Source organism: Poecilia reticulata, linkage group LG14 (assembly GCF_000633615.1).
Source record: "Poecilia reticulata strain Guanapo linkage group LG14, Guppy_female_1.0+MT, whole genome shotgun sequence".
Lineage (NCBI taxonomy): Eukaryota > Metazoa > Chordata > Actinopteri > Cyprinodontiformes > Poeciliidae > Poecilia > Poecilia reticulata.
Window position 1 is genome coordinate 19,343,094 of NC_024344.1, and position 25,042 is coordinate 19,368,135.

General features: G+C 43.3%; 1 protein-coding gene across 2 annotated transcripts in view; it reads left to right on the forward strand.

Annotated features, from left to right (window-relative positions):
- The window catches only part of nrip1b (nuclear receptor interacting protein 1b), a 56,194-nt gene extending 39,687 nt beyond the window's left edge, over positions 1-16,507 (forward strand). For both annotated transcript variants that reach the window (XM_008428284.2, XM_008428285.2), the window contains one exon: positions 10,456-16,507. In XM_008428284.2, coding sequence (XP_008426506.1) covers positions 10,917-14,519 — 3,603 coding nt within the window. In that variant the 5' untranslated portion in view covers positions 10,456-10,916 and the 3' untranslated portion in view covers positions 14,520-16,507. The remainder of the gene's footprint in view (positions 1-10,455) is intronic.
- Positions 16,508-25,042: the final 8,535 nt, after the last annotated feature.

Genomic DNA, 25,042 nt, shown 5'->3' on the forward strand with positions numbered 1-25,042 from the left:
CCAGTCCACCTGACATGGCTTTGGTTTGTCTCATGTTTTGGTCTGCATTGGTGATGATTTGAAGAAAACGGCAATAATAATACTGCAAAGGAGTTCACTTTCCATGCTTATGAACCGAGACAAGTTGAATGGTCCAAGTAAATGGCCTGGAGAAACTACATCTGTAACTTCGTACCTGTAGAAAAACATCAGAGTAGAGATCAGCATATCCCCACACAATGCAGTTTACAGATTCACGGTGCAAACTTAATTTAAAAGTTATGGTGACTGAGTTAGATGATGACACTGTGGAGATAATGACGTCTGGAGCAGAACCTTCCTCTGTTTGAGCACCAGAACAGGCACCAGGTCTCCTGGTTATTGGCATGAACTAAGTTCTGTTAAATAGAGCAGTGCTGCTTGAAAGAGACTCTCCATTAAAAAGTTAAAACACAGTTGTCATGTGCTTTATTGGGTCAAAAGTGCATAATTGTTCCAAAAGATCCATTTAATTGTTTAACTTTGAAGCAGGCTGTGTTCTAGATGACAGGCGGGAAGGTACAGCCACTGTGTTTTTGATGATTCTAATGGAATATTCCCTCACATATCATGGTGCCCTGTAATATAATACTCCAATCCCACCCAAAGCAAGCATTAGGATGATTTAAACCAGAAAGTAGGTCAATGAGAGCATTATGAAAGGCAAAATGATAGCAGAGATACGTCGTCCTCTCTTTCCATCACTTAGACATCCAGCGCAGCTCGGCTATAACACTCCCAAACCATCCCGAGTTACCCTCAGTAAAAAGAAAAGAGCAGCACTCTCTTTAACCCAATAAAGCCAGACATCTTGCTGACTCACAGCAATGGCCTCCTTAGGAGCCATGCCAGGGATATTATGGAAATGATTCATTAAAGGCCAAGGTTTTTTAGCTGGTTTTATCCAGCTTTCAGGGCAGCCTGACAGTGGGACATTTGATCTCAATTGCAAAGTGGCCCATTTCCCTCAGACATCACCACTGCAGTCAGTTTCAAGGGCCCAACTCTGCCTTTTAGCATGCTGGCCACGGGGCAATCAGCTGTTCCTATTTGCAGGCCCGTGTTTACAGATGGAAAATGCATGTTGTTTTGGGAGGGAAATGAGCGCCATTTCAGACTTGCGATGCAAGCATAAGATTACCTCAGAGCCCTGGTAGAAATGGATCAGGTGTGGACTGATGGCAGCCACGGCTCATTAGGAGGGAATGTGTGTGTGTGCGTGTATGTGTGTGTGTGCGTGCGTGTGTGTGTGTGTGCGTGCGTGCGTGCGTGCGTGTGTGCGTGCGTGTGTGCGTTTAATTGATGCACTAATTCTCAACCACTCAGGAAATGGCCCTTGGGTGGGTCTTCCAAATGGCACACAAATATTTACTATGGACGCAAACATCTTTGGAAGCCCATCTACTCTGACCTGTTTAGGCATGTAGAGCGCGGTGAAAGTGTGTCCAGGTCTGTGATACAGCGCAGTGATATCATCTCTCCATCCTCCGCCGCTCAGCTGGCCGCTCAAACGGTTAGATGACTCATCAGCGTGGATGAATTCCTTCAAGCTCTCCCTTCTCTCAACCTCAAGAACTCCTTGTACTGATGAGTTCAGATGAGGTTAAAATCCGCCCCCGCGCTTTTCATGCTAGGCCAGATTCAGGCCAAGAACATTCGCAGTCAGGTCCTCTTTTAGGCCAAAGTCTTAAACGATAGAAACTAGTCATCAAACCCCGTCAAAGGATTCTGTTGGTTTTTTTTTTCTTTTTTCTTTTTTCAGTAGATAGCCCAGGCTATCTCGACTTCTCAGCTCTGATGTATCACATTTCCGTTGTGATGCTGTACATCCATCTGTTTCAATGTGCGCACATGGGTGTGTGTGTGTGTGTGTGTGTGTGTGTGTGTGTGTGTGTGTGTGTGTGTGAAGCATCTTGTTTAGTCAGTGTGTCTAAAGGAAATGGGTCACAGCGCCCTAGTTCTCATTGTGTGGGCATGCATGTTTCAGCGTATTCCCTTTCAGGTGTTGTTTTGTCCCAATTGACTTATCTGCAGAAACATTTACTTGCTCCGGCTCCCCTGCTGTTCGGTGGCATGTTGCTCTCTTGTTTACCTTTTCTCAAGGTTGAACAAGAGCTTCTAATTCCACCTTCCCGTCACTCGCGTGCATACACAACGCGCTCGCGGAGGTCTTGGAGCAGCCGCATTTGGTCCGGCAGCTTATGTTTTGCCTTATTTAATCATGTCAGGCCATATTGAATTTACAAATAGCGGTCACGCCGCATGTGTAAGGGAGCTACCCTGTTGAGTGTGTGCAGCGGTGCTAGGCTGCAGATTACATGATATAATAGTGTTTAGGCATTGCCTCCCCTTTTTAAATTCCTTTAACCTTGACTCCCCTTAAATGCAGGGAGAACACATCTGCCAGGCTGGTGTCAGACATTAGGAAGACACACCGCTCAGGCAGCATTGTCACTTTTTATTAACGCCCAGAGCTTTGCATGGACACCAGCTGTTGCATCAAGTGGAGGAGTCTTGGCGGGATGAATGACCTTGACTTTGTCTGCTGCTGCTTCGGCTCTAACCCCCACTTAATTCTTTTGTTTGCTCTCATACATTTTAAATGGATTACCACTCTTGACATTGAAGGTCATTTAGCAACTAAGTTCTTGTGTGATTAAAGAAGAGTGTTAGCAGCAGGTGTGGTCATGCTTATATTGGCTAGGAAAGGTGGCAAAACTTTTAAAGAGTCTCTGGTGAGTGTGACTCCAGTCCGAAAGATGATCAAACACAATCTTAAAAATCTGACATCCTTCCACGTTAGGATTTAATCAGAATCTCACTATTCCCTGGGAAGACACCTATTTTTATATCTCTTTTTGTTGGCTGCCCCTTTCAGAGTGACACCCTGGGCGGTGAGTCATATTGCTCACATCGAAAAGTGTCACTGAATGTCATGGATGAGTTTCACCATGACACTCTAACCGTATGTTAACCTTTAGTAAATGTGAACATCATCTAATTTCTGCTAAAACAGAACAGCAGCAGTTTGTTCCACTTCTGAAGATGTAATTTAAAGCGTATTTATTAGCATATTTTTGTATTAATAGTTCCTACATTTATTTGATATTTTGATTATCTTATCTGAACAACAGGAGACGTATTGACTGGAAAAAGTAATTGCTAATTTTAGTAATAGTTTTTAGTAAATCTGCTAATTGAGCAGAATGTTGAAACTTTATGCTGTCTATAGAATATGAAAGACCTAACAAGCTAATATTATCGAGTTAATTTTGATTACTTGATTACATAGATTTTGGCATTTTAAACCATTTTAAAATAGTCTGGAGTCTGAACCTTTGTGTTCCTGGTGCAGCCATAAATCTGCCACACAAGCAAACAACAGCAATGGACGACAAAGCGGCTTCTCTTGGCCCGCTGCGGGTCATTTCTGCTACAAGAAACGATCAGATGGAATGCTGGAAAAGACTATTGTGTGCAAGTTGTGCTAAAAGGAGATGGCCTCTCTGCACAGCTATTCCAAGCCTAAAATAGCATCTCGGTGCTAAACATGTTGCAGCAAGCAGAGATGTCCATATTTCTAAGAAGTTTTTCTCTTTTATTAGACGTTCTACGAATGGGGATCCTGAAAAACCTAAAAGCTGAACAGCATTAATAATAGCACTTTGCACCAATCTGATGACTGAATAACCTAAATATCAGATTAAAATATCTTTGTTGCGCTGACATGTCTCTTTATTCAATAACTTGTCAATATGTGGTCTCCAATTAAAATGTCATTGTGATTATTAATTAAAGACCTTTGCAGTTAAAATTTTAATCGAGTCACACCTCTAATATATGCACACACATACACGCCGGCCCTCTGCTGCTAACATGCACCTTATTCTTTGGCTGGAGTGCAGTGACCTTTCCTGTTGCTGATGCCTCTTAAGTAGCATAGGACTGAAATGAAAAGAGAGGGAGAGGGAAACAGATGAAGAATCAACCAGCCAGGAGATGATGAAGCCGCACCCTCCCCATCACTACCCTCCACCCCACCCCCTTGTGTGTGCGTGGCAGACTGTAGGGGTAAAAATCACTTTAGAACGGTGCCTGCTCTGTCATTGGCTGACATTGTCAAGGATAATGGATAATCACCACAGAAAGTGTAGAGCTGCTCGCTTGTGCCGTGGTGTCCCGCTGTGGGGGGAGGAAGGGTGGAGGTCAGGCTTTTTGGGCGCCACCACCATTGAGATGACATGTTAACAGATGTGTAAGGTCGTTCGCAATGTATACAGCGGCGGAGATAATGTAATAGTAATGCACACATCACAAATTCTCAGCGCGGAGAGGTGGAGCGCCGTGTGCTTTAGTGGTTCGGTACAGAGGACAGCTCCCCCTATATTAAGGTCAGGTGTTTAGCAGACATTCGTCACTGTGGAGATTTTTGTTCCCCTATGTTTTTTATTCAGAGTAAAAATGTTGTCTCTTGGTTGCCATTTATTTTTATTTTTATTTTTTTGTCTGAAGAAACAAAAATACAGAAGAATACCTGATCAGAAAAATTATATTTCTGCTTTGACATGCTCAGTTGCCAAATTGTCTTAACTGACAAGGGTAGAAATTAGGCTGAAAATTAATCGGAGAGGGATTGTTATGTTTTGTAAAATTAAGTTTTATTGAAATGTTATGAGTTGAAGTATGTGAGACCTCTGGTCAAAGACGGGCCGAGACTGACGCAGACTCCTGTTGTCTGAAAACGACTCCGATCTCGAGCGCGCATTGTGCGGTTATTCAAGCTGAAAATCATGATTATTAACACAGGAAGCTGAGGTAGGAGGCAGAGCACTGCCAATTATCTTTCTATGTGAACCTGCGTACAGAATGTGTAAAACATTTTCAGTCAGTCACAATCTAATGGGGAGTAAAGCCGTTTGAAAATCAATAAAGTACATAGTTTAGGGACCTTTTGGCACTTTTTAGTGGTTATTCATTACCAAACTAAACATAATCAATCAATCAATCCAGTTTATGTGTATAACACACTTCAGCAACAAAGCAGTTCAAAGTGTTTTACATCATGAAGGAATAAAAACACCATAAACCTGTCATACAGTCACCAATTATGAAGCCAGAAACAGACATTACATTTTGTCAATTGCCAGCATTAAAATCATCAATGCGCCACAGACCACAGTTACCCTCATGTAGCTAAAATTCACAAATATTTGAGACATCCCCTCTTAAAACACTTATAAACCCCTTTCTTAAAAGGTTGTACTCCAAATATACATTAATATACATTAGTATTTACAGTGTAAACCAGTGTTTCTCAACCCTGGTCCTCAATGCCCCCCTGCTCTGCATGTTTTAGATGTGCCTCTATTCCAGAACAGCTGATTCAAATGATTGCATGACCATCAAGTGGTGCAGAAGCCTGTTAATCACCCAGAGATACAATTCAGGTGTGTGGCAGAAGGGAAATACCTAAGACATGCAGGACAGGGGGGCGCTGAGGACCAGGGTTGAGAAACACTGGTGTAAACCATTGTAGCGCTACAGTTTTTTTTTTCCACTCTTGGAACGGCCTATCACCGCCGAGGGAAATTAATTGCGCCCTTAGATCAGCTACGTTGTGAACACTAGTCTGTAGCGTATCAATTAGCATTGCGCTGAGGTATTTCAGCTTTTTAAAATGTGCTTTATGAAATAAATGTGCAATTAGGGGAATTTTCTACAATTAATTTACGAATAATAAACCATGAATCTCCACTGTTTTCTACTTAAACATCAGTTACTCTTACTCGAAACACTTTACTACGTCCATTCCGAGTATTTGCTTCGTTCAGGAAGATCATCAGAGGTTCACCGCCTCAATCCTATATTTCTAATTTAAATAACTATCAACCTATTGTTAAAGAGCCATCCGGTGCAAGCATGGTGACAAAATTAAAGCTGGTTTCACATAAATCTAAAGTTTTTGGCTCTAGTTGTTTTAAGTTAGTTAGAAGTTGGCTTTGGTTGGCCTCTCTTTTTTTGATTAATGCAAAGTTTGTGGTGTCTCCAGGTGAGATATGAGCTGCTTATCACAACTTAACAGAACCTCACCTTAAAAATCCTGAGTTGTCTCTTTGGAAATTAGCAAAAAAAAATTTTTAAAGAAAAACTGAGTGACCAATGGAAAACTTTATAAATGTAATTGGTAAATGTAAGGGTTGAGTTGTGTAGGAACATCTGTACTGCAGTGGTATAATATCCACTAGAATATGTCTTTGGGCAAAAAAGGTGGACCGCGACTCCAAGATTCTCTGGCAGCAGCAGAGAGAGCGTGTCTGTGATTCCTTTCCATTTCCATTTGACCCTGTTGCTCACTAGGCGTTCCAGTCCTGGCATATTAGTCATCTTGCCAAGCCCTTGCCAACGTAAACATGTTTACATGTTGACTGCACTGATCAAACCGGGCATTAGCGGTATTCCATCAGGACAGTGTTAAACCCACCGGCGGGAAAATAGTCTTAATCCAGTGCAGCTAAGATTAGCATGACGGCAGACGTCAGATGGCCCAGGGTGACCAGGTCGGCTCTTTGTCATTTCCAAATTTGGGTCAGCAGTTCAGAGATGGCCTTTCAACTGTAATCGATGGTGACGGAGCGTTCTCGGTGGACTCGTTCTTTTCACTGCTGTCCGAGCCTGAAGAAACTCGGCGTGTGAACTTTTAGTTTGAGAAAACATTAAAAAGGTCGACGTGATTGTTTCCCTCCTGCTACTCAGATTTAAAACTAAGATAATTAGTTTATTTCTAGTGTTTAATCCCAGTTCGTTTTCAAGGTGGCGGTAACTGTGCCTCCTCGCTGCCCTTGCTGTCACCACCTAATCCTGTGGCACCCTGTGAACCTTGACCTCGGAGATGGGAAGGCTGATTTAGGCTTTTGACCTTTCCTCGGCTCCCTGTGAAACGTTCAAGCTTGTGGGCTAAGTAGGTTTTCTGTTGCCTTTCTTCACAAACAAGGTCTGCTGTCCTGCTATGTGACCTGCAATGCCGGCTTGCTTAGCGGACGCAAAAGGTGAGGACAGCGTCGGGACAGGACAAGGACAGCTGCTGAGCCGAAGTGGAAGCTCTGTATTAATTAACCTTTATGAGATGCAGCCCGGACTGTCGGAGGCACCCTGTATCCACGGAAACCACGCTGACAGGGTTCAGAGCAGAGGTCTCCCAGGGCAGCACCGCTGACACTGTCATGGCAACTGGCACGACGTGCACCCCGGTGTTACTGACTCTGCCCTCCTGACAATGGTGTGCTGTGACAAGTCCGCCCAATTTCCGAGCCAACCTGTAATGTCTGTGCAAACGCACACGCACCTGACAGCAGAGTACAACTTGTTTTATAGACGTATCCTTGCTTTGTTTCTCTACCTGTTTTTTTTTCTGTTTTGTTTTTACCAGTGAACGTCCCTCACGCTAGTCAAGTCCTTTCATGTTTTTTGCTCTTGTATCCTAATACATAAGCTTTCTAGGCCCATTTGTTATTATGCATTATGCATGTTTTATATATCTCTCTCTTGAGCATTCAAACATAACCCCTGTTTGAATGCTCAAGTTTTCTGTGTCATGTCATGATGTATTCATCTGGTCCTCACCAGATAAGATAAATATAGAGGCTAGATGTTATATTTCCATTATATCGCTATTCCTCTAAGAACAACGTCAAAATGCTGAGCTGTCTGAAACACTTGTCAAACTGCTTTTACCACTAATAGCATGGCGTTATCTTCTGAATTTCTCAAGGTTTTGGGCCACATTCCTGTTAAACTGTATTAAAGTTTGTTGAGAGTCATTTATTATTATTTTAAGAAGAGAATTGGGGCCAGTGGAAAAAAAGTTTAATGTCAAAATTCTGCTTTTCTTTTTTCAGTTGCTCTTCAGTACCAGTCCTGTCCAATTGCAATGCCGTATTTCTTTTTTTCTTTCTTTCATAAAATGTTTCTTTAGCAGTTTTGCTACAGATTATATTTGCTGTCCTGATCCTGTTTCATGTCCTGGCTTGACATGAAACAAATATAAGCTGTCTTATGACCTCACATTTGACTCTAAGATACTTTAGCATTACAAGGAACTCATAACTTAATGTTACCAAAGTTTTGCAGCTGTTAACCTAGTCTGGATCATTAGCCCTCCCCCACACTCTCTGACAACTAGTATGCGGTATTTGTGCTGATATGTTTTCTTCAAACGTGGCTCTTTGTATCAGGACCAAACAGATTTATTTATGCCTAAGGATTTTGGCTAAAATGTTTTTCAGGACTCCTGTAGTTTTTTAACACAACTTTTCCAGGCTTAGCTGAGGTGCCAATACGTTCTTCGTTCACGAAAAAATTAGCCTCATACCTGACTGTTCTTCTGCATAAGGTGCATCCCAATCATGATTCCTCAGTGTATCGTGGACAGTCATTTTGGCGTTTTCTGCGAAAGGGAACTTTTTCTAGAAGTTCTGCAGGTAGCTTGACAAATCTAAGATCAGGTGCCATGATCTTCTTACAGCAGATATGAGAAGCTAAAGGACCGCATTTATCTGGAAACGCAGAACCACAGGTAGACTCTGAAAACAGGCAAGAGTCAGAGTCTCTCTATCTCTGCTAAACACACTTAGTGCTGATGTCACAGAGGAATTTGAACTGAAGCTTAGAAAATGAGCCGACACTGAACCCCTGCTCACAAACGCATGCTCTTATGTGTGCAAGTAAATTTATATTTCAGCATTCTGACATCTGAAAAAGGAGAAAAATACACTTTAATATTTTTTTTTTTAAGTTTTTGGCTTGAATCAAGTTTTTTTTGTATTATCATTTTGGCCTGTGTGTTACAGAGAAGAGGATTTCTCCCAGTAAATGATCCATATGTGTTGAAACATGTTGCTAAATTAAAAAAGAAGGTCTGATCTTAAGCTATCATGAATTTTAGCCTGTAGTTTTTATTTCTTTCTCTCTATTTTATTATTTGAATTAATTGTTTTGTTGTGGTTGTTGTTTTTTTTATAGTTTTGCTAGAGCATTGTACTGTTTAACCTCCAGATTGGCAGCTTTTTTCTTTTTTTTTACTTGTTTCTGTATGAAGTGTTCCTAATGGCAAAAAAAAGGATTAGGCTACAAATGCGTGTTATTTTATTAGAAAGAGAAAATAAAGATTTCATCAATCTTAAGCTCTTTTTTTTTAAAGAAATAAAGTAGAATTATCTTGTTCTAGATTGTGAACCAGAGATTAGTCGTAATCCAAACTCATTTAGAAACAGCCCTCTAGCTTAACACTGGTAGAAAGCAGTGAAGCGTATGCTAACCTTAGCAGCTAACAGTTAGCAAATTGCGCTACTCTCACAGCAATTATAAATCTTTGGTATACTTTCTGACTCAACACACAGTGCCCCCATAGTTGTCTCTCTCTAATATTAGTGGGGGTTGTCGGCCACCTTGGCAAGGAGTCGAGAGCTGCTTCCTTATTTATTTCAATGCGAGTCTTAAATACCGAGGCAGAGAACCAAGGTTGAAGTTCTCCCCTTTAGGTTCAGGCCTCAACATGAAAATATACGTTCATCTTCAACTTGACGAAAAATGCTATGGAATTTCATATCAATAAATAAAAATCTTGTTACCTTACTAAATAATGAAAGCCATTGTCGATGTCTTTTCTTTTAGATTGTGTTAGACAGCAAGCTGCCTAAACTAACTCTTTCTTAGATTTAAGCACATTCTCAATTCCTACAACCAGAGTTGTTAGAATAAATCTGTATTCCATTTGATTTTTGATTTCATGTGTGTGCTTTGGCAAGCCTGAATTAACCTAATATTATGTCCATGTTAAATTCACCTCAAATTTAATGTCCTGGTACATAAAATCTTCCAAGTGAACCTTGTTGTAGGTCCTCATTCTAAAGCTTATTGGTGTGTTTAAGCCTGAGCGCTTAAATGCTTGCTGGTGTGTACGTGGGTGGGTGGTTGGCTTTTGCTCCACTGAGACCGTGGGTTGCGTTGTGTGAGATGTAACTCAAGTGCATAAGAAGGCAGGAGGTGGTAGAGAGAGATAATCCGCTGAAATGACAACCTGCATAAAGAATTATGCACAGCTCTCACAAGGCCCTTCACTTGTGAAAGACGCTGCCGGGAGAGGCTTGCTGCTCAAGACCTGAATGTTTTCAAGGTAGTGGGCTTGAATTTTCAATTCGGATCTAATCAAGCCTAATCTGTTGGGTGGCTGTGAGGGAAGAGTGCAGAGAGGAGAAGGAGCCGTGTGCAGTCAGTCTGAAATGTTGCTAAGTAACAGAGATGGCAGACAAGGTGGGGAAATGAATGTGATATAGTGCACTGCAAATCCTTGCTTCTCACACGATTTCTTATTTTTCTCCTCTTTTCCCTCCCCCCGACCACCTCTCCCTCCCTCTTTTTCCCTCTCCCTCACTCCTATAGGTCACCCTGCGACACACTGTGAGATCTGCAAAGCATAAAGGCGCCACTGACAGAGCAACAGCCAGGCTGAAGGACAGACACGCTGGATATCAACAACGATGGATTACGCCAACATCTCTGTGATAAAGTCCCACTGACTTCGCCACTGCCACTCATGTGAGCGTGAAGGTGGGCCTTGTGGGATCCTGTAGCAGTTAAAGGCGTACAACAATGCCTTGGAGGCTCGCCTGCACCAGATTCCCTCCAGCCATGGTGGCTGTTTCACCACACTAAGCCAACCACAGAGAGGGATCACATACAGCCAGTGCACCCTTAATTAAGCCTTTATACTCACTCTTTGCAACATCACAACCTCTTTTTTTTGTTTCTAAAAGTGCGTGCAACTGCCAGCCAGATGACTTGGACAGCTATCATTTACCAATAGCATTGCTGAGCTATAAGAAGGGATCTGAGTATTGAACATGACTCATGGGGAGGAGCCTGGCCCTGAGACACACAAGGATTCAGCTGTTTTAACTTATCTGGAAGGTTTACTGATGCATCCAGTGGTGGCCGGGCCTGGGGCCACGGCAGGTGGGAGATCCGAGGCTTCCAACAGCAATCAGGAGCAGGGCAATAAAGTGGGTGGGCCTTTACCACTACCAAACCATGACCCAATGGTACCCAAGGCTGGAACTAATGGACCCAAGCTAGGTTCTTCGCAACACCTAAAGAAGGCCCGGTTGCTGCGCTCTGGAGCATGGAATGATCCAGGGAACCAGAGAATGAGTTCACCTTCAGTAGAGCTGAATGGCCAAGTGGGAACCTTGCAAAATGGTGCCCTGGAGGGATCTCCCCATGCTGGAGAGAGCACCCTGTTGGCGTCTTTGCTTCAGTCATTCAGCTCAAGGCTTCAGAGTGTAGCAATGTCTCAGCACTCTAATAAGCCCACTGGTGAGTGTTCTTCTCCATCCAAGGCACCAGCTACAGATAAAGAGCCACTACCTGTTTACGGCACAGCCTCCAGTCGCCTTAAAGGCCTCATGAGGAAGAGCAAACTTCAGAACCACAACACCACCCCTTACAGCCGCCGGGGCCACAGTCAGGACAGGCCTCCTGAGTCCCCCAGGTCAGCACACAGTGCCACGCCTCCTGCAGCTCCCGCAGCAAACGACTCTGTGTCCTGTGCAGAACGTCTGAAGGCCGTGGCCAACATGGTTAAAATCCGTTCTAGTCCCGCACCCTCACCCAAGCCCAGCGTAGCTTGCAGTCAACTCGCCCTCCTGCTGTCCAGTGAAGCTCACCTCCAGCAATACTCCAGAGAGCATGCCCTCAAAGCTCAGCTCTCAGGAAGATCTGCCAGTGAAAGACTGGCCGCCATGGCAAACCAGCAGCATGGTCAGGACAAAAGGCCACCAAGTGTGGGGGGGTCTTCAGACACAGTAAGCTCCTTATCGACTCAAAACGGAATGACGACAGCCACAATAACAACGACACTCCCTCGAACTGCTGCTACCAATCCTCAGAGCCCCTCGCTGCAGAGAGGCCACAGCCAAAACTCTCCACCCACTCCCCCACACGCTCCAAGCCTGCCTACCAGGGAGAAGCGCAGCTTTGACACACGTCCAACCCGCCCACCCCAAACGTGCAGCAGCTTGCTCCTGCTGCTGCTGAACAACCACAACAACCAGAAGCAACTGACCAAGAATGGGCACCTGGAGGACATCAGTGGACTTCTGCCACCAAGTGGCTCTTCTTCAGTCACATCAGACAGCGAGTGCTCTGTCCATGAGAGGGGCAACACCAAGGACAGCAGTGATGCAGAGAGCTCCTACTCCAGTTGTTCTCCCATTGACCTCTCGATAAGAGGCCGCAGCAGTTTACAGGACACAGGGCCCAAAAGTACACCCCCTTCCTCCTCCTCAAGCTCCATGTTTTCTTCTACCACCGCATTCTCCTCACCCCCAGTAACAATATCTCCTCAAGCTCCTACCCAGCCTCCCACTACATCTTTTTCTCCTTCCTCTATGGCTGTTTCTTCTGTTTCATATCCAATATCGTCATCTTCCTCCTCCTTTTCTACTTCTTCCTTGGACAAATTGACCGAATCCTTACTAAACAAATGGAAGCCAGAGCCGTCTAGATCAACTGTGTCCAAGAACAAAGAGCCTGAAATGAACCCAGACCTAAAATCCCACCCCAAGGTCACACTCATGCAACTTCTTCTTGAGCGCAGAAATAATGAGATGGCTAATAAGAGCACAGGTAGACAAGACTCGCCCCTTGATATAACTATGGCCAACATGTCACGAAATCAACAAAAGGGATCAGTTTCTTGGGAAGAGGGTCCAACAAAGAGCCCAATTGAAAGGCCTGCGGGCCCGTCCCAGTCCGTCTACTCACTTAGTCGTGACACAGGTGTTGCACTGTCCCCATATTCATACCCCTCTCCCCATGTCCAGTCCAGTCCACTTGATTTGTGTAAGTCTAAAACCTTCCCTGCTGACAAAGCGTCAGAGCCTGCCTTCAGTGCCAGTAAACTGTTACAAAATCTGGCGCAGTGTGGCACGACTTCCCCACCCCCACCTATCTCCTCTGGAAAAGGGGCGAGCCAGGAACTCAATGACAGCAGGCCCCATGCTCTGTTGGAAAGACTCAATACTCCTGTCAATAGGACCACCCCTACCCCGCTGTCCGATGGAGCTTCAGGCAGTAGCACACCTTTCAGTCGTAAGGAACCTTCCCCGCCTTCCTCACAAATTGAGAACCTTCTGGAGAGACGTACTGTGCTCCAGCTACTTCTAGGCACCGGTTCAACTGGTGCTACAGCCGGCCGCAAAGACAGACCCAGTGGAAGTGGACACGGGAGTGCTGAAATGGAGGGCGGCTGTTTCGAGAGGAGCCCTACTGCCTCCATACTCTGTGACAGCTCTAATGGGTCCCCTTTGGATGTCAAAATAAAATCAGAGCTTACGGAGGATGTAGGCTTATCCCTCACTAAGTCGGAGGACTTGAGCGGCAAAAAGAGACTGAGTTCCTACGGGAAGAATAGCCCGCTCTTCGATTCTCAGCAAGACCTGAAGACGGAACCAAGGCCTGCAGAGGTCATAGCGAAATATGGCCTCCTCAGCCAGCTGCTTAAACAACAGACCGCTACCTATTACTCCAGTGCTGCAACAATGCAGCCGGAGCCACAATCCAGACAAGTCAAAGAGGAGCATAGGGACTATCCAAACCCCAGTCCTAAAAGGAGACGGCTCTGCTCCGAACACACAGACAGCTTGAACAGCATCAGTTGTCCAAGAGCAGTGGACAGTGGTAACGCAAACATGTCTGCCTCGTCTACTGTTCAGGCAGACCCTGAGCAGCAGAGGAGTCTAAAAGAGGAGGAGCTTCCACCAAGAAGCCCTATGAGTGAAACCCTTACCAGAGAGAGCCGCGGCTTCAACGTGTTGAAACAGCTGCTGCTCTCCGACAACTGTCTGAAGGAACTGTCCCAGCAGCCGCGACAGGGACCAAGTCCCTCTATCCTGCAGACCACTGGCAAAGCCAATGGTAACATTCTCAGTCAGCATACACAAAATCACAACTTCCTCCACCTGCCTAGCTGGCACACCCATGGTTCCCTCAACTCAGGGCTTCCAAATTATCTAAGGCCACTGCCCACCCCTCCTGAAGGCAACAACCCCATCCGCCCAACTCCATGGATCCACCAACCGGTTCCATGGCCTGCCACGCAAAAACGAGAGCCCCCTACTTTAATCAAACAGGAGCCTGAGAGCCCCATTCGATGGAGCAGTCAGGAAAACGATGGCATGGACGAGGGTTGCGAGTCGAACCCGGACTCCCCGCGGCTTTCACGTTCCAACCCGATCCTGTACTACATGTTGCAGAAGGGCAACATCCAGCTGAGGAAAGAGGCGCCGGACCAGGCAGAAGGAGCCCGACCTGTGGTCAGAGTCAAAGAGGAGCCAGTCAATGACATGCACACCTATGAACGCAGCCTGAGCTCCACCCCTCAATCACCAACCCACAATGACAAGCACAGCCATGAGGGCCAGGGGTTGAGCCAGTCGTCCCAGTAAACAGTTGTATCAACTACAAAAACATACAAAGTGGAATCAAGTCCATTGACTCCTTCTTGTTTTCATTTTTTGTGTACCTTGCCAAATTGGTTTGATGGAAAAAAAGACTTTTTCACTTTTTTTGTTTTTGATTTGATTGAAAAAATGTATTGCTGTCTCAATTTTAAATAGCTTCAAAGTGGAATGGTAAAAAAATAAAGAAAAAAAAAGTGGTCCGTCTTAGCCTAACTGATCCAAAAACGTCTTCTTTTTTTTTTTTTTTAGCCCCTACACATCCACCAATATTTTGCACTCATTAATTAATGTAAAGTCCCCGTTTATTATTTTTTGCGTTACACATTTTATTTATCACTAAAGTGTACACATATCGGTTTTTCCTGCGTTCTGGATGTTGCCTCGCATCAAACATTTATGCGATAAATTTCAGGCAACATTTATAATTGATGATTTCAACAAAAAAAAACAACCCTGTAGTGCTCAGCTCAGTGGATAGTTTTTATTTTCTCGATCAGAACATCTGTCAGAAATATAAAGTCCTATTAAATTTGAATGGGATTTCAGATAAAGTCGTTCTCAGACAGTTACAGTGGTCTAATTAAAACGACGCACACGATAGATCCACACTGCAGTACCCTCCGTTCCAGGTCGTGCCACTATGAATGCTTTTGTCTTGCTTTTCCTCAGAATTCAGGGCTGTGGGGAAAAGACTTCATCAGTGGAGATTCACTCACTGTGTTCTGCTTTTTCCCCTTCTGTCTTTTTTTTTTTTTTTTTCGTGCTGAACCTTTAAGGGCGAGATTCGACAGTGCAAATTCAGGGTAATGTGTTTGCAGATTGTGCAGTTCTGAGCAGATGGGTCAACATGAGAGCGTGTGGCGCTTACAGTTGAGCAACGCTGTGTAAACGGGTTTCTGGAGCAACAGTAAAAAAAAAAAAAAGAAAAAAAAAAGGCTGCTTTGTCTGAGTGACTTATCTTGCCATCCTGGTTAAAAAAAAAAAAAGAGAGAGAGAGTGATCCACACACAAAGAAGTTTGAGTGTGATGCACATGGCGCTTTTCTTTTCATGCAATATAAAAGACTACCTGGAGTGTGCACTATCGAAACTGAGCCCTCTGTGTCCTTTTTATTTTATTTTATTTTATTATAGTATAATTTAACAGCATGAAATGGGGGGGAAAAATACTATCAGTATTGTTATCTTTTCTGAATTTGGTAATTTGTGATTTTTCTTTGTCATAATTTCTTAACCGTTGTGCTCTGCATCACATGTTTTATTTCGGTGGTGATCTCTCTTACTCATAACCCGTCGAAAAGAATTGCATGTTGATGGAGAGAAGACCACAGGTACTCTGTTTGTTGTCAGAGCAGCTGGATACACGCGCCCGACCCGCCCTCTAATCACCGAGACTCCTTTTGTCTTAAAGGGTACCTGGTATCTAGCTTCTTTACTTTTTCAATCGTACTGTAATCTTTCCGGTTGAGTTCACTCTGCTTTGTTCATTTGGTCTTGTGGTCTTTTTAATGCATATACTTCTGACATACGTCTTCAATTATTACTACGTTTTCACGATGGTTAAATAAATTGTGTAAATAGTACTTTCAGTATGGAAGATGACTATTTTGTAATGTTTAAAAAAAACAAAGAAAAAAGAAAAAGATATTGCCCTAGTTTTTAATGCCCTGAAATGTAAATACTGATTATATGCGTACAAGTGTACATACGAAGGCAGAGGATACTATGCCCATCTTTTTTCTTTTTTGTTTTTCTTTTTTTCTTTTTTGGTTGTTTTGTTCTTTGCATGTGTCTCTATGTGGTAAATGATAATCTATCCTGCGCTGTGTTGTGTAATAATGTCTGACTCTCCTCACTGCTGCCTGTTGCATGCAGACGCATGGGAACTACCTGTGTATCCCTACTGGTGATGGGGGAAAATGTCAAGTCTTAAAATAGGTCTTCTTTTTTTTTTTTTTTTTTTTTTTTTTTTTTCTTGAATCAAAGAGCAAAAAGGTCGGCTTTTCTGAGCAGCCCCTTAACAACAGCAGACTGTTGAACAAGCTGATGGGGAGGGATGCCGGGGAGGGAGGGAGGGATGGGGGAGGTGTGAAAAAGAAATGTGGATTGAATATTTTTGTGATTTTAATTTTTTTCTTTCTTTCCTGTTACTGGTTAACGAAAAGCTCTGTGAATGAGCATGGGGCTCTAGTTGGGGGATTGACGTACAATCATAGATCTGCATTGTGCATCTAAGAAATACATTTGTAGCAGCAAATATATCTATATATATAAATATATATATAAAATGATGGGTTTTTTGTTTTTGTTTTTGTTTTCTTTTTCATGTGAAGATCTGAAATGATATTTCATTTTTTTTATGTTTTCATTTTTTGGTGTTCATTTGCACTGATATCTTCAAAAATAAAGTACTAAAATGCATGACCTGTTATGAATGGGTTCCTGTTTTTCCACTTTTGCTCTCCTCCAAGTTCTTTTCTGAAACATTTGGTAAAGCTTTAGCACAAATATGAAATTACCGCAGTTTTTTATTTTGTGGAGAAAAGAATCAATTCAGAGAGAATTGCTTGATGTGGACATGATTTGGTCCTGGGGTCACTAGAAGGAGCACCAGAGAGCATATGTGCTGGCATTACAAGCAGAACTATGGTTTATAACTGTCTGTTGGAGTATCTAATGGTTAAAACTGAAAAGGAGCATCTGTATGAATTAATCAGCTTTAGCAACATTTGAGTGAGTTTGTTAGATGTCGCATAATGCCTTTGCCTGATTAAGGGTGAATGGTCACCTCATGTAGCGACAGTAAAAGTGGAGCCAATGACTTTCGTTGTTTTGGCTAACCCTGGGCTGGTCTGAGGTTCTGACTATATGCTAACCTTGAGTAAATGTATAACACTCACCAGTATTTTTAGCGTGTCCTACAAATATTTGAAACAAATTTGCATATGATTATGTAGTATTTTAAAAAATGAAAAGCATAACAATTGTTAATGCAGTGAAGAAAAAAAATAATTGTGACGTTATAACATTTTAAAGTATACACTCGGGCAAAATGTAGATAATTTTGTAGTAGCGGCATTTCTACTCTGTACTTTAACAAGTAAGGCAGCCTGTCGGGCTGTCTGCTGCTGTAGCCAGACCGCAGTCAGAATCGCCTCTCCAAGCTAAATTAGGGTTGCACCGATTGCAGTTTTCTTGAAACGTAAAAACATAGGAATTGTACGGCGGAAGTTTCACGCTAAAAGTCCTAACAGATCCAGTCATCTACATAAACAACTGCTGGTCTGCCTTTCAGCCGTATTACATCCCCATCAAACAGTTCCTTCCTAGTTCTTTGAACAACTGGGTCTTCTGCCTTAGTAACCCATACCTCAAAAGACTAAATTATGACTGTTTTGTATTTGCAGCCATTTTTTATCCTATTTTTTAGCATCAAGTCTGCACAGATGGGATTTGGCATAACTTTGTTGTTTTGAAACTTTAAACTGTTATTGCACCGTTAAATACACAGAGTATTACTGAGTAACTGCCAGAAACTGAAAGTTGTTTTGGATAAAGAGCCAGAAACATTAAGTCACTGTACATTTTGAAGAGTTATAACTTTATTTCTTCAAATTGGTGAAGCCCTCCTGCTCCCCCTTATATTCAAGGGGGAGCAGGAGGGCTCATGAATTCTATGGCATGAGCCCTCTGTTAATTTTGCTTAAAAATCACTTTTAAAGTGAAGCCAAGATAGCATAATCGAGTACAAGAAGAGGAGACATGGGGGTCTACATTACCAATAAGGGTCCTCACAAATACAGAAAAAATGGCCTTCATGCGGGTAAGCAACTAAACGATGGAGTAAGATAACTGCCAAAAAGATGCGTGCGAAATCATGCACACGTCTTTTTGACAATTACTCCGTAGAACTTCTATGTTGCTCCAGGCTGCGTCAATCCACCTGATCAGCTCAAGTTCCGCTGAGAGAGGAGTAAACATTTTCATTTTGTGACAGTTCTGCCACTTCCACAAAGCTTTCTTCCAGGTCTTGTAGTGTTTTGGAAACGATCACTGGGGACTCGCAGCTGAGCGATCTCACATGCTGACGCCTGACAACTTCCTAGGTGATTCAGACATTGTTAGGCTGAGAGGACAGGAATAAACGCCACAGTTTATTTGTGAGGGTGTAGAAAATGAACACCTGACAAATTGGTGTTGAATTTCACACATATTACTGTTTTAGTTGGAGCCGTTGTGAAAAGTTGAAAGATTTTTCCACCTTGCTGAGGATTAGCCATATTAGCTTGTAAAAGGAGCCTTAATGGAGTGAGATGTGTTGGAATGATGTGTGCGGCACATCTTTTTGACAGTTATCTTGCTCCATATTTGTTCAGCTGAGAAAAACACACAGCTGTAAACATTTGTGACACTAGTGGAGATGCCTGATATCCACTAATACAGTTTTCCGTTTGAGTTTTTTTAAGATTATAAAATCAGCTGATCTGGTGACGTCATTAACTGTCCACCACTCTCATTTTTTTCATTTTGTCCATTATTATGAGTTATTAAAAATATTAACTCTTTGTGTTGTGACAGTTGCTGTCGCTACAGGTATGGAAGCTAATTCCGATAACAGCACTCTCTACTGCACTTTAAAAAAATATTCAAAATATCACATTTGCTTTTAACTGGAAGCACATTTGCATATTTAGACGTGTTTTAATTAAGTTAAACCATAAATGGTGATTCCTCATCATTCTTTCAATTGTTGCTTCTATTTTATTGTATTTAATTTTTTTTTAAAACTAAAGCCAGAATATTATGTTATTTATTTTAGTCTCATTTTTATTTCGCCGTGGGTTTTATACATATAAAGCCTGTTTATGTGTGTGTGTGGTTTTACTCCTCCATCGAATTTCAATAAACCAAAGCAACCATTAGGGAAATTGAGCACCGCCATCAATGACTCTGGCCTCATATTAAAAGTTATTATTATTTTTAAAAGGACATCAAAGCCAAACAGCACTTCCTGTAATCAAACACCGCCCTATTAAAGTGAAGTGAGAGGATGTCCTGTATTTGCCCCCCCACCCCCAAAAAAAAAAAACCGTCTCGTGCTCCTGATCTGGCTGCTGAGTCTCAACAAAAAGCAGGAAAGACACGGACCGGTGGGAGGACGCAGAAAAGGTCACCAGATGTGCTCCGAGTGTCCAAGGATGTGTCTGACCCTGATGGAGAGGATCTTTTACTACGACTCTGTAACGTCTCTGTGCTTACAGAGCGCTTACGGAAGAGGCCGAGTCCGACGACTCCGCGTGTCGTTCTGAGGAGAAACGGCTTTAGCGTGAGGCTTTCGAAAGGTGAAGATGAGTTCATAGCCTGACTTCCCCCTTTAAACTGGCTTTGAACGCCAAGTCCAGCGAGCAAAACAGACGTCTTTTTGTCTTGCAGTGCACTTTTGAAACCGCAGCGCAGTTCCTCCGCGCTGAGTCCTCCCCCCCCCTCTCTCTCTCTCTCTCTCTCTCTCTCTCTCTCTCTCTCTCTCTCTTTAAACTCTCGGTAACCTTTCCCCCTCCATGAACTTCTCCATTCCAAGATTCTTATCACGGCTGAACCGCCGCTAACCTCTCGATTTCCTCCCGATTGCCGAAGCGGCGGCGAACATAAAGGAGGGGAGGCGCGGGGGTTTAAGCGGAGGTCAAGGTGTAAAACTTGACAATCGGCCGTTTGTCTTTGATTTCCTGACCTCGGCGGGAGGCCGAAAGGATGTGAGGCGCCCCGGCCGCCGTCGACTCGACCGTGTTTAGGTCAGGCACTTCGGAAGTCCCCCATAACAGACCCTCCGTAGTCACGAGGGCGCCCCAACAAACTATTTCCTGACATTACAGCTTTTTCTCTTGACAAACAACTTAATGGCAGCACTTAGCATGCGCAGCCGAGGGCTTATCTACATGGGAACGCGCGGGGCCCTTCAGTAAGCCAGGCATGTCTGTCGATTAGTCGTTAATGATGGACTCTCCCAGCAGGTGCTCCGTTTATTCACATGGAGACCATATGAAGCCCGCCTTGCGTTGTCATGGCAATCTGTGCTGGAAAACAAAGCTGGCAGATGTGTGATCGCTGTCCTCTCTCCTCCAAAGGGTTTGAACTCTGAACGGACCTCAGACGTTGTGCAAACACACACACGCACACGCACACACACACACACACACACACGCACACGCACACACACACACACACACACACACACACACACACACACACACTTAAAGTCCTGTGATTTAATTAGCATTTTATGGGCCTTGTGAGCCCATTTGAAGTAATAAAGGAAGAATACATGGATGCATTCCTTTCTTCCCAACATACTTCATCTGGCAAGAATGCAATGCCTGCTGCAGATGCTGGATGGGAGCTGAAGAGAGCAGACGACAACAACAAGGAGGAGAAGGCTGGAGCGAGACACCTGGGGGGAGTCGTGCACCGTGAAAACAGGTCAGCACGGGTTATTTTCCCAACCTGGCGCCTGGTTCTCCCCGCCGGGGCCCCGGGCTTTTGAAGATGTACCTCTTTGTGAAGTCTTTTCCTCAACCCGAGGGGTCGCGGCCTCTCGGCCCCTGACCCGACTCGTTTGGTTTCCCGGGGACACGGGATCGACTGTTTGCCTGCAGCTGTACCAACCTGCTTGCTCCCGACTCCTCAACAACACACTCCGCCACACACACACACACGCACACACACACACACACACACGCACACACACACACACACACACACACACACCGCCCCGTCTCAGCCAGCCAGGCCGTTCTTCTTAGGTTTCCCGTTCATGTGACGTGTGACAGCAAAACTTGAGTCCTTTTTTTTTTTAATTTTCTTTCTTTCAGGTGTCACAACCTCACCCCCCCCTTCACATCTGATTAATTATCTGATTAACCAACTCAAAGTGTTGTGTAGTTGTAAACTGGGAGGGAAATATAAAGTTTTAACGTATTTTGCGATAAAAACCCAAAACATGCAACAATTTGTATTCAGCTCTTTACTTGTATACCCTTAGATGAAATCCACTGTCGCAAATCAACTCCCATGCAATTCAATCAGAGCGTAAATGCAGCTGTTTTATTTTATTTTTGACCTTAGAGGTTTTTGTCAGAGAACATTAGTGAGGAAAAATCATCACGGTGACCAAAGAACGCAGCAGACGGGTCAGGGCTTAAAGCAGAGTTAGGTTAGAAAACCACGTCGCCTCAACATTTCAACATCTTTTAACACCAAACATCTTGAGCTAAAAATCTACAAACCCACTAAGACATGGATAAGCTCCTACAAGCTGCCATGCCGCGCAAGGAGAGCATTAATCAGAGAAGGAGCCAAGAGGTAACAAGGTAAGTAAAGGTCATGTTCTTTTCAAAACGTGGCCTTTATGGCATAATGGCCAAGAGAAGAAAGCCATGAGAAGTTCACTTTGTTCGTTTGCAACTAGCCGTGTAGACGGACAGAGCGAGCATGTGGTGGACTGGCCGGATGAGATCATAACCTGCTGCTGGACGTCGCCCTAATTATACCAACCCCCATGACGAAACACGGAGGTGGCCGCGTCATGCTGCGTGCTGTTTTTCATCTGTGACAGGGGGGAATAGGGCTAAGCGTTACTCAGGAAGATGGATGGAGGTGGATCTTCGGAGGGAGAAAAAACTGCTAGAGGCTGCAAAAGACTTGTACAAGGGAGTTTTAGGGCCATAAAATTAAAAATTAAAAATGTAATTAATTACAGGGATGAAGTTGAAATAATTTTCAATGTACTCAGACTTAATTCTCATGACTACATTCTCTGTCCTCTTGCGACTTTATTTTCGTAATTTTAGTTTTTTAGAATTTTTTTTATTTTTTATTAGTGTTGTTCTAACACTCCGCTGTAGACTTAAAACCTGGACGAGGTTCACTTCCCAGCAAGTCGGCAGCCATAAACAAGGACAACAGGAAGTAGCGTGCTCATGTGTTAGCATGGCGCCGTCCTAAATCCAGCTGCCAACCTGTGGCTTTGTACATCGATAATTTCAATCATGTTTGTCCGAAATTTTCAGTCTCTAAATCTGAAAATCTGGTATTGAAATACTCCAAACGGTTTGTAGTAACTATGGCGAAAGGTGGTTCTATTTATTAAATCTCGTGTGCTAAAGACAAACGAACACCGCTCTTTTCTGTTCTTAGTTAGTAAAAAAAACATCCATGTATAATTTTGCTTTCACTTTAAAATGCTACTTTGTGTCGGCCCATTATGTCGAATCCTACAAGTTACGCTGAAGTTTGTCGTTATAACATGACAAAATGTGGTGGGGGGGGGGGAAGCTCTAGGGACGTGAATACGGCTGCAAGTCACTCTGAGAACGTCGTGGTGACGCTTCCTAGCCGATGTCCATGTTCAAGCATGCAAACAGGCCCAATGTAATATTCATGATGAGCGAGAGTCCCTGAGGTCGGCCACGCAGGCTGTCAGCTCCAGGGATTTTGGCTGCCACTGAAAGGACATGGAAGATATTTGCCATGTCAGATAAGCACGAGGGTAAATGTTTTACAAACTGGTTGCGGGGCGAGGTGGGTGGGGGGGGGACCAGCAATGACAGTCTCCTGTCTGCCAGCGTCCATTATCTCCTCCAGGGTCCATTTTCCTTGCAGGTCTTGCTTACATACCCAAAAACATTTCAGTTGGTGAAGACCGACGTCTTGCTGCTTCCTCTCCTGTAGACAAGGATGATTTCAGAGACGGTTGACTTTGCTCTTGTCCTCACTTTGTCCTTAATTTGATCTTTTTTTAAATTTTATTTTATTTAAAAAATAAAATCAGACTTTAATGCAAACCACCCACACCTCCCCCCCCAAAAAACCCCCAACGTCGACGTCAGGGAAAAATGCATTTACCACCAGTTTCCTGTAAACCGTGACACACTGGTTGAACTGCTGGGTCACGAACTTCTCATGTAAACATTTCTCGAAATCCCCGGTAGACTGAGAAAGGGCAGTTCAGTGTCAACCAGTCTGGTCTGCACCAGATCGAGACGTGAACCTTGTGCTGCATTTCGAGTCCAACGAGTCGAACGCAACTAAGCTTGAGGATCCGCTCACGTCTTCCACTTAGTGTAAACGTCAGCGGGTCATACTCTGCTCTCAGCAGAACTCCTGCTTCACTCTTGTTTTTCTTTTCTAGTGCTCGACAAGACGCGCTGCAGTTCCAAATTATATTTATTTCTTCATCTTTTTGACCATTGTTCCACCAGAAAGGAGTTTGTGTGTTTGTTGGACATAATTAAGCTAGGTGACCCCCTGTCCCCCTAAATAAAGGACATCTTTAACATCTCCAGTGGACACATTAAAAATACAGTTTAGGATATTTGATATGAAGTTCTGCTAAAAGGTTCTAGCCCTTAATAACTTTGTTTTTGTCTTCATTTTGCCCTCGTCGGGTCTTTATAAACTGAAATAAACTATAAAGCTATATATAATTATAAAAATAATTTTTCACACGGGATCGGGACATTGAACATAATTCATGTCCTATATACTTGTACACCAGTATAGGACATGTTGGTTGCTAAGCTGAAACACACTAAGCATTTTTGACATATCAACATTATGCTTTCAGATAGTCTATATGACTATTGGTATTTGGCATTTACATATTAAGCGAATAAAGACATTCTCTACGTGACGCCCATGTTTGGGGAAATTGTTCGCTGAACTCATCGTCCATGGATGAGAATGAGTCGGTGTCGATGTGCTTTCTCGCAGAAACCTGTGAGGAAAAACTAAATGGTGAAGATTTTATAGGAAGGACACAAAATGCTCACCTCTCGGGTCATTTGCTGCCTTTCTGCTTCTTCTGTCTCTTTTCTCCTCATTTCCTGTCTATTCACTGATCAATAAAGTCCACTAGAGCCTAAAAAGCTTTTAAAAAAAGAGGAAAAAGAATACAAAAAAAAAACAACCTACTAAAATCTTCCGAAAATAATGATTCTGTCAGGATGCCCTACATAGAGAAAGACAAGGTTTAACTGCTTCATTCCTTACACTGTCACAAAATCAATGCACACATTGCATTGTGAGACTGAAAACACCGACAAGAGAAAACCTGCAATCCTGATTGTTTAGTGTTGGTTATTATTATTATTATTTTTTTTTTTTTTGGGTCAAAAACACTTCCTTAATTGTAATTCCTGTCATGTTGCGACGCCTGCTGCGTGTTTGCATTTTCTGTATTGTATATTAACATCTTACCAAAGCATTACAAGCCGCTTTTTTTTTGGGGGGGGGGGGGATATTGGAGCCGTCTTTCCGTGTGACTCTGTCATTTCCTGCAGAACGTACTCTTATCTGACAGGTCTGGAGACCTGGACCTCATATTTGGTCTCATTCTTCAGGCTGAAGGCAAAAAGCTTCCAGCTTCCTCGTTGCTTTTTTGTGCTTTCGTGCTTCAGGACGAATACATATCCTGTGAGGAAAAATAAGAAAATTGGCAAGAAATGAAAATACTTG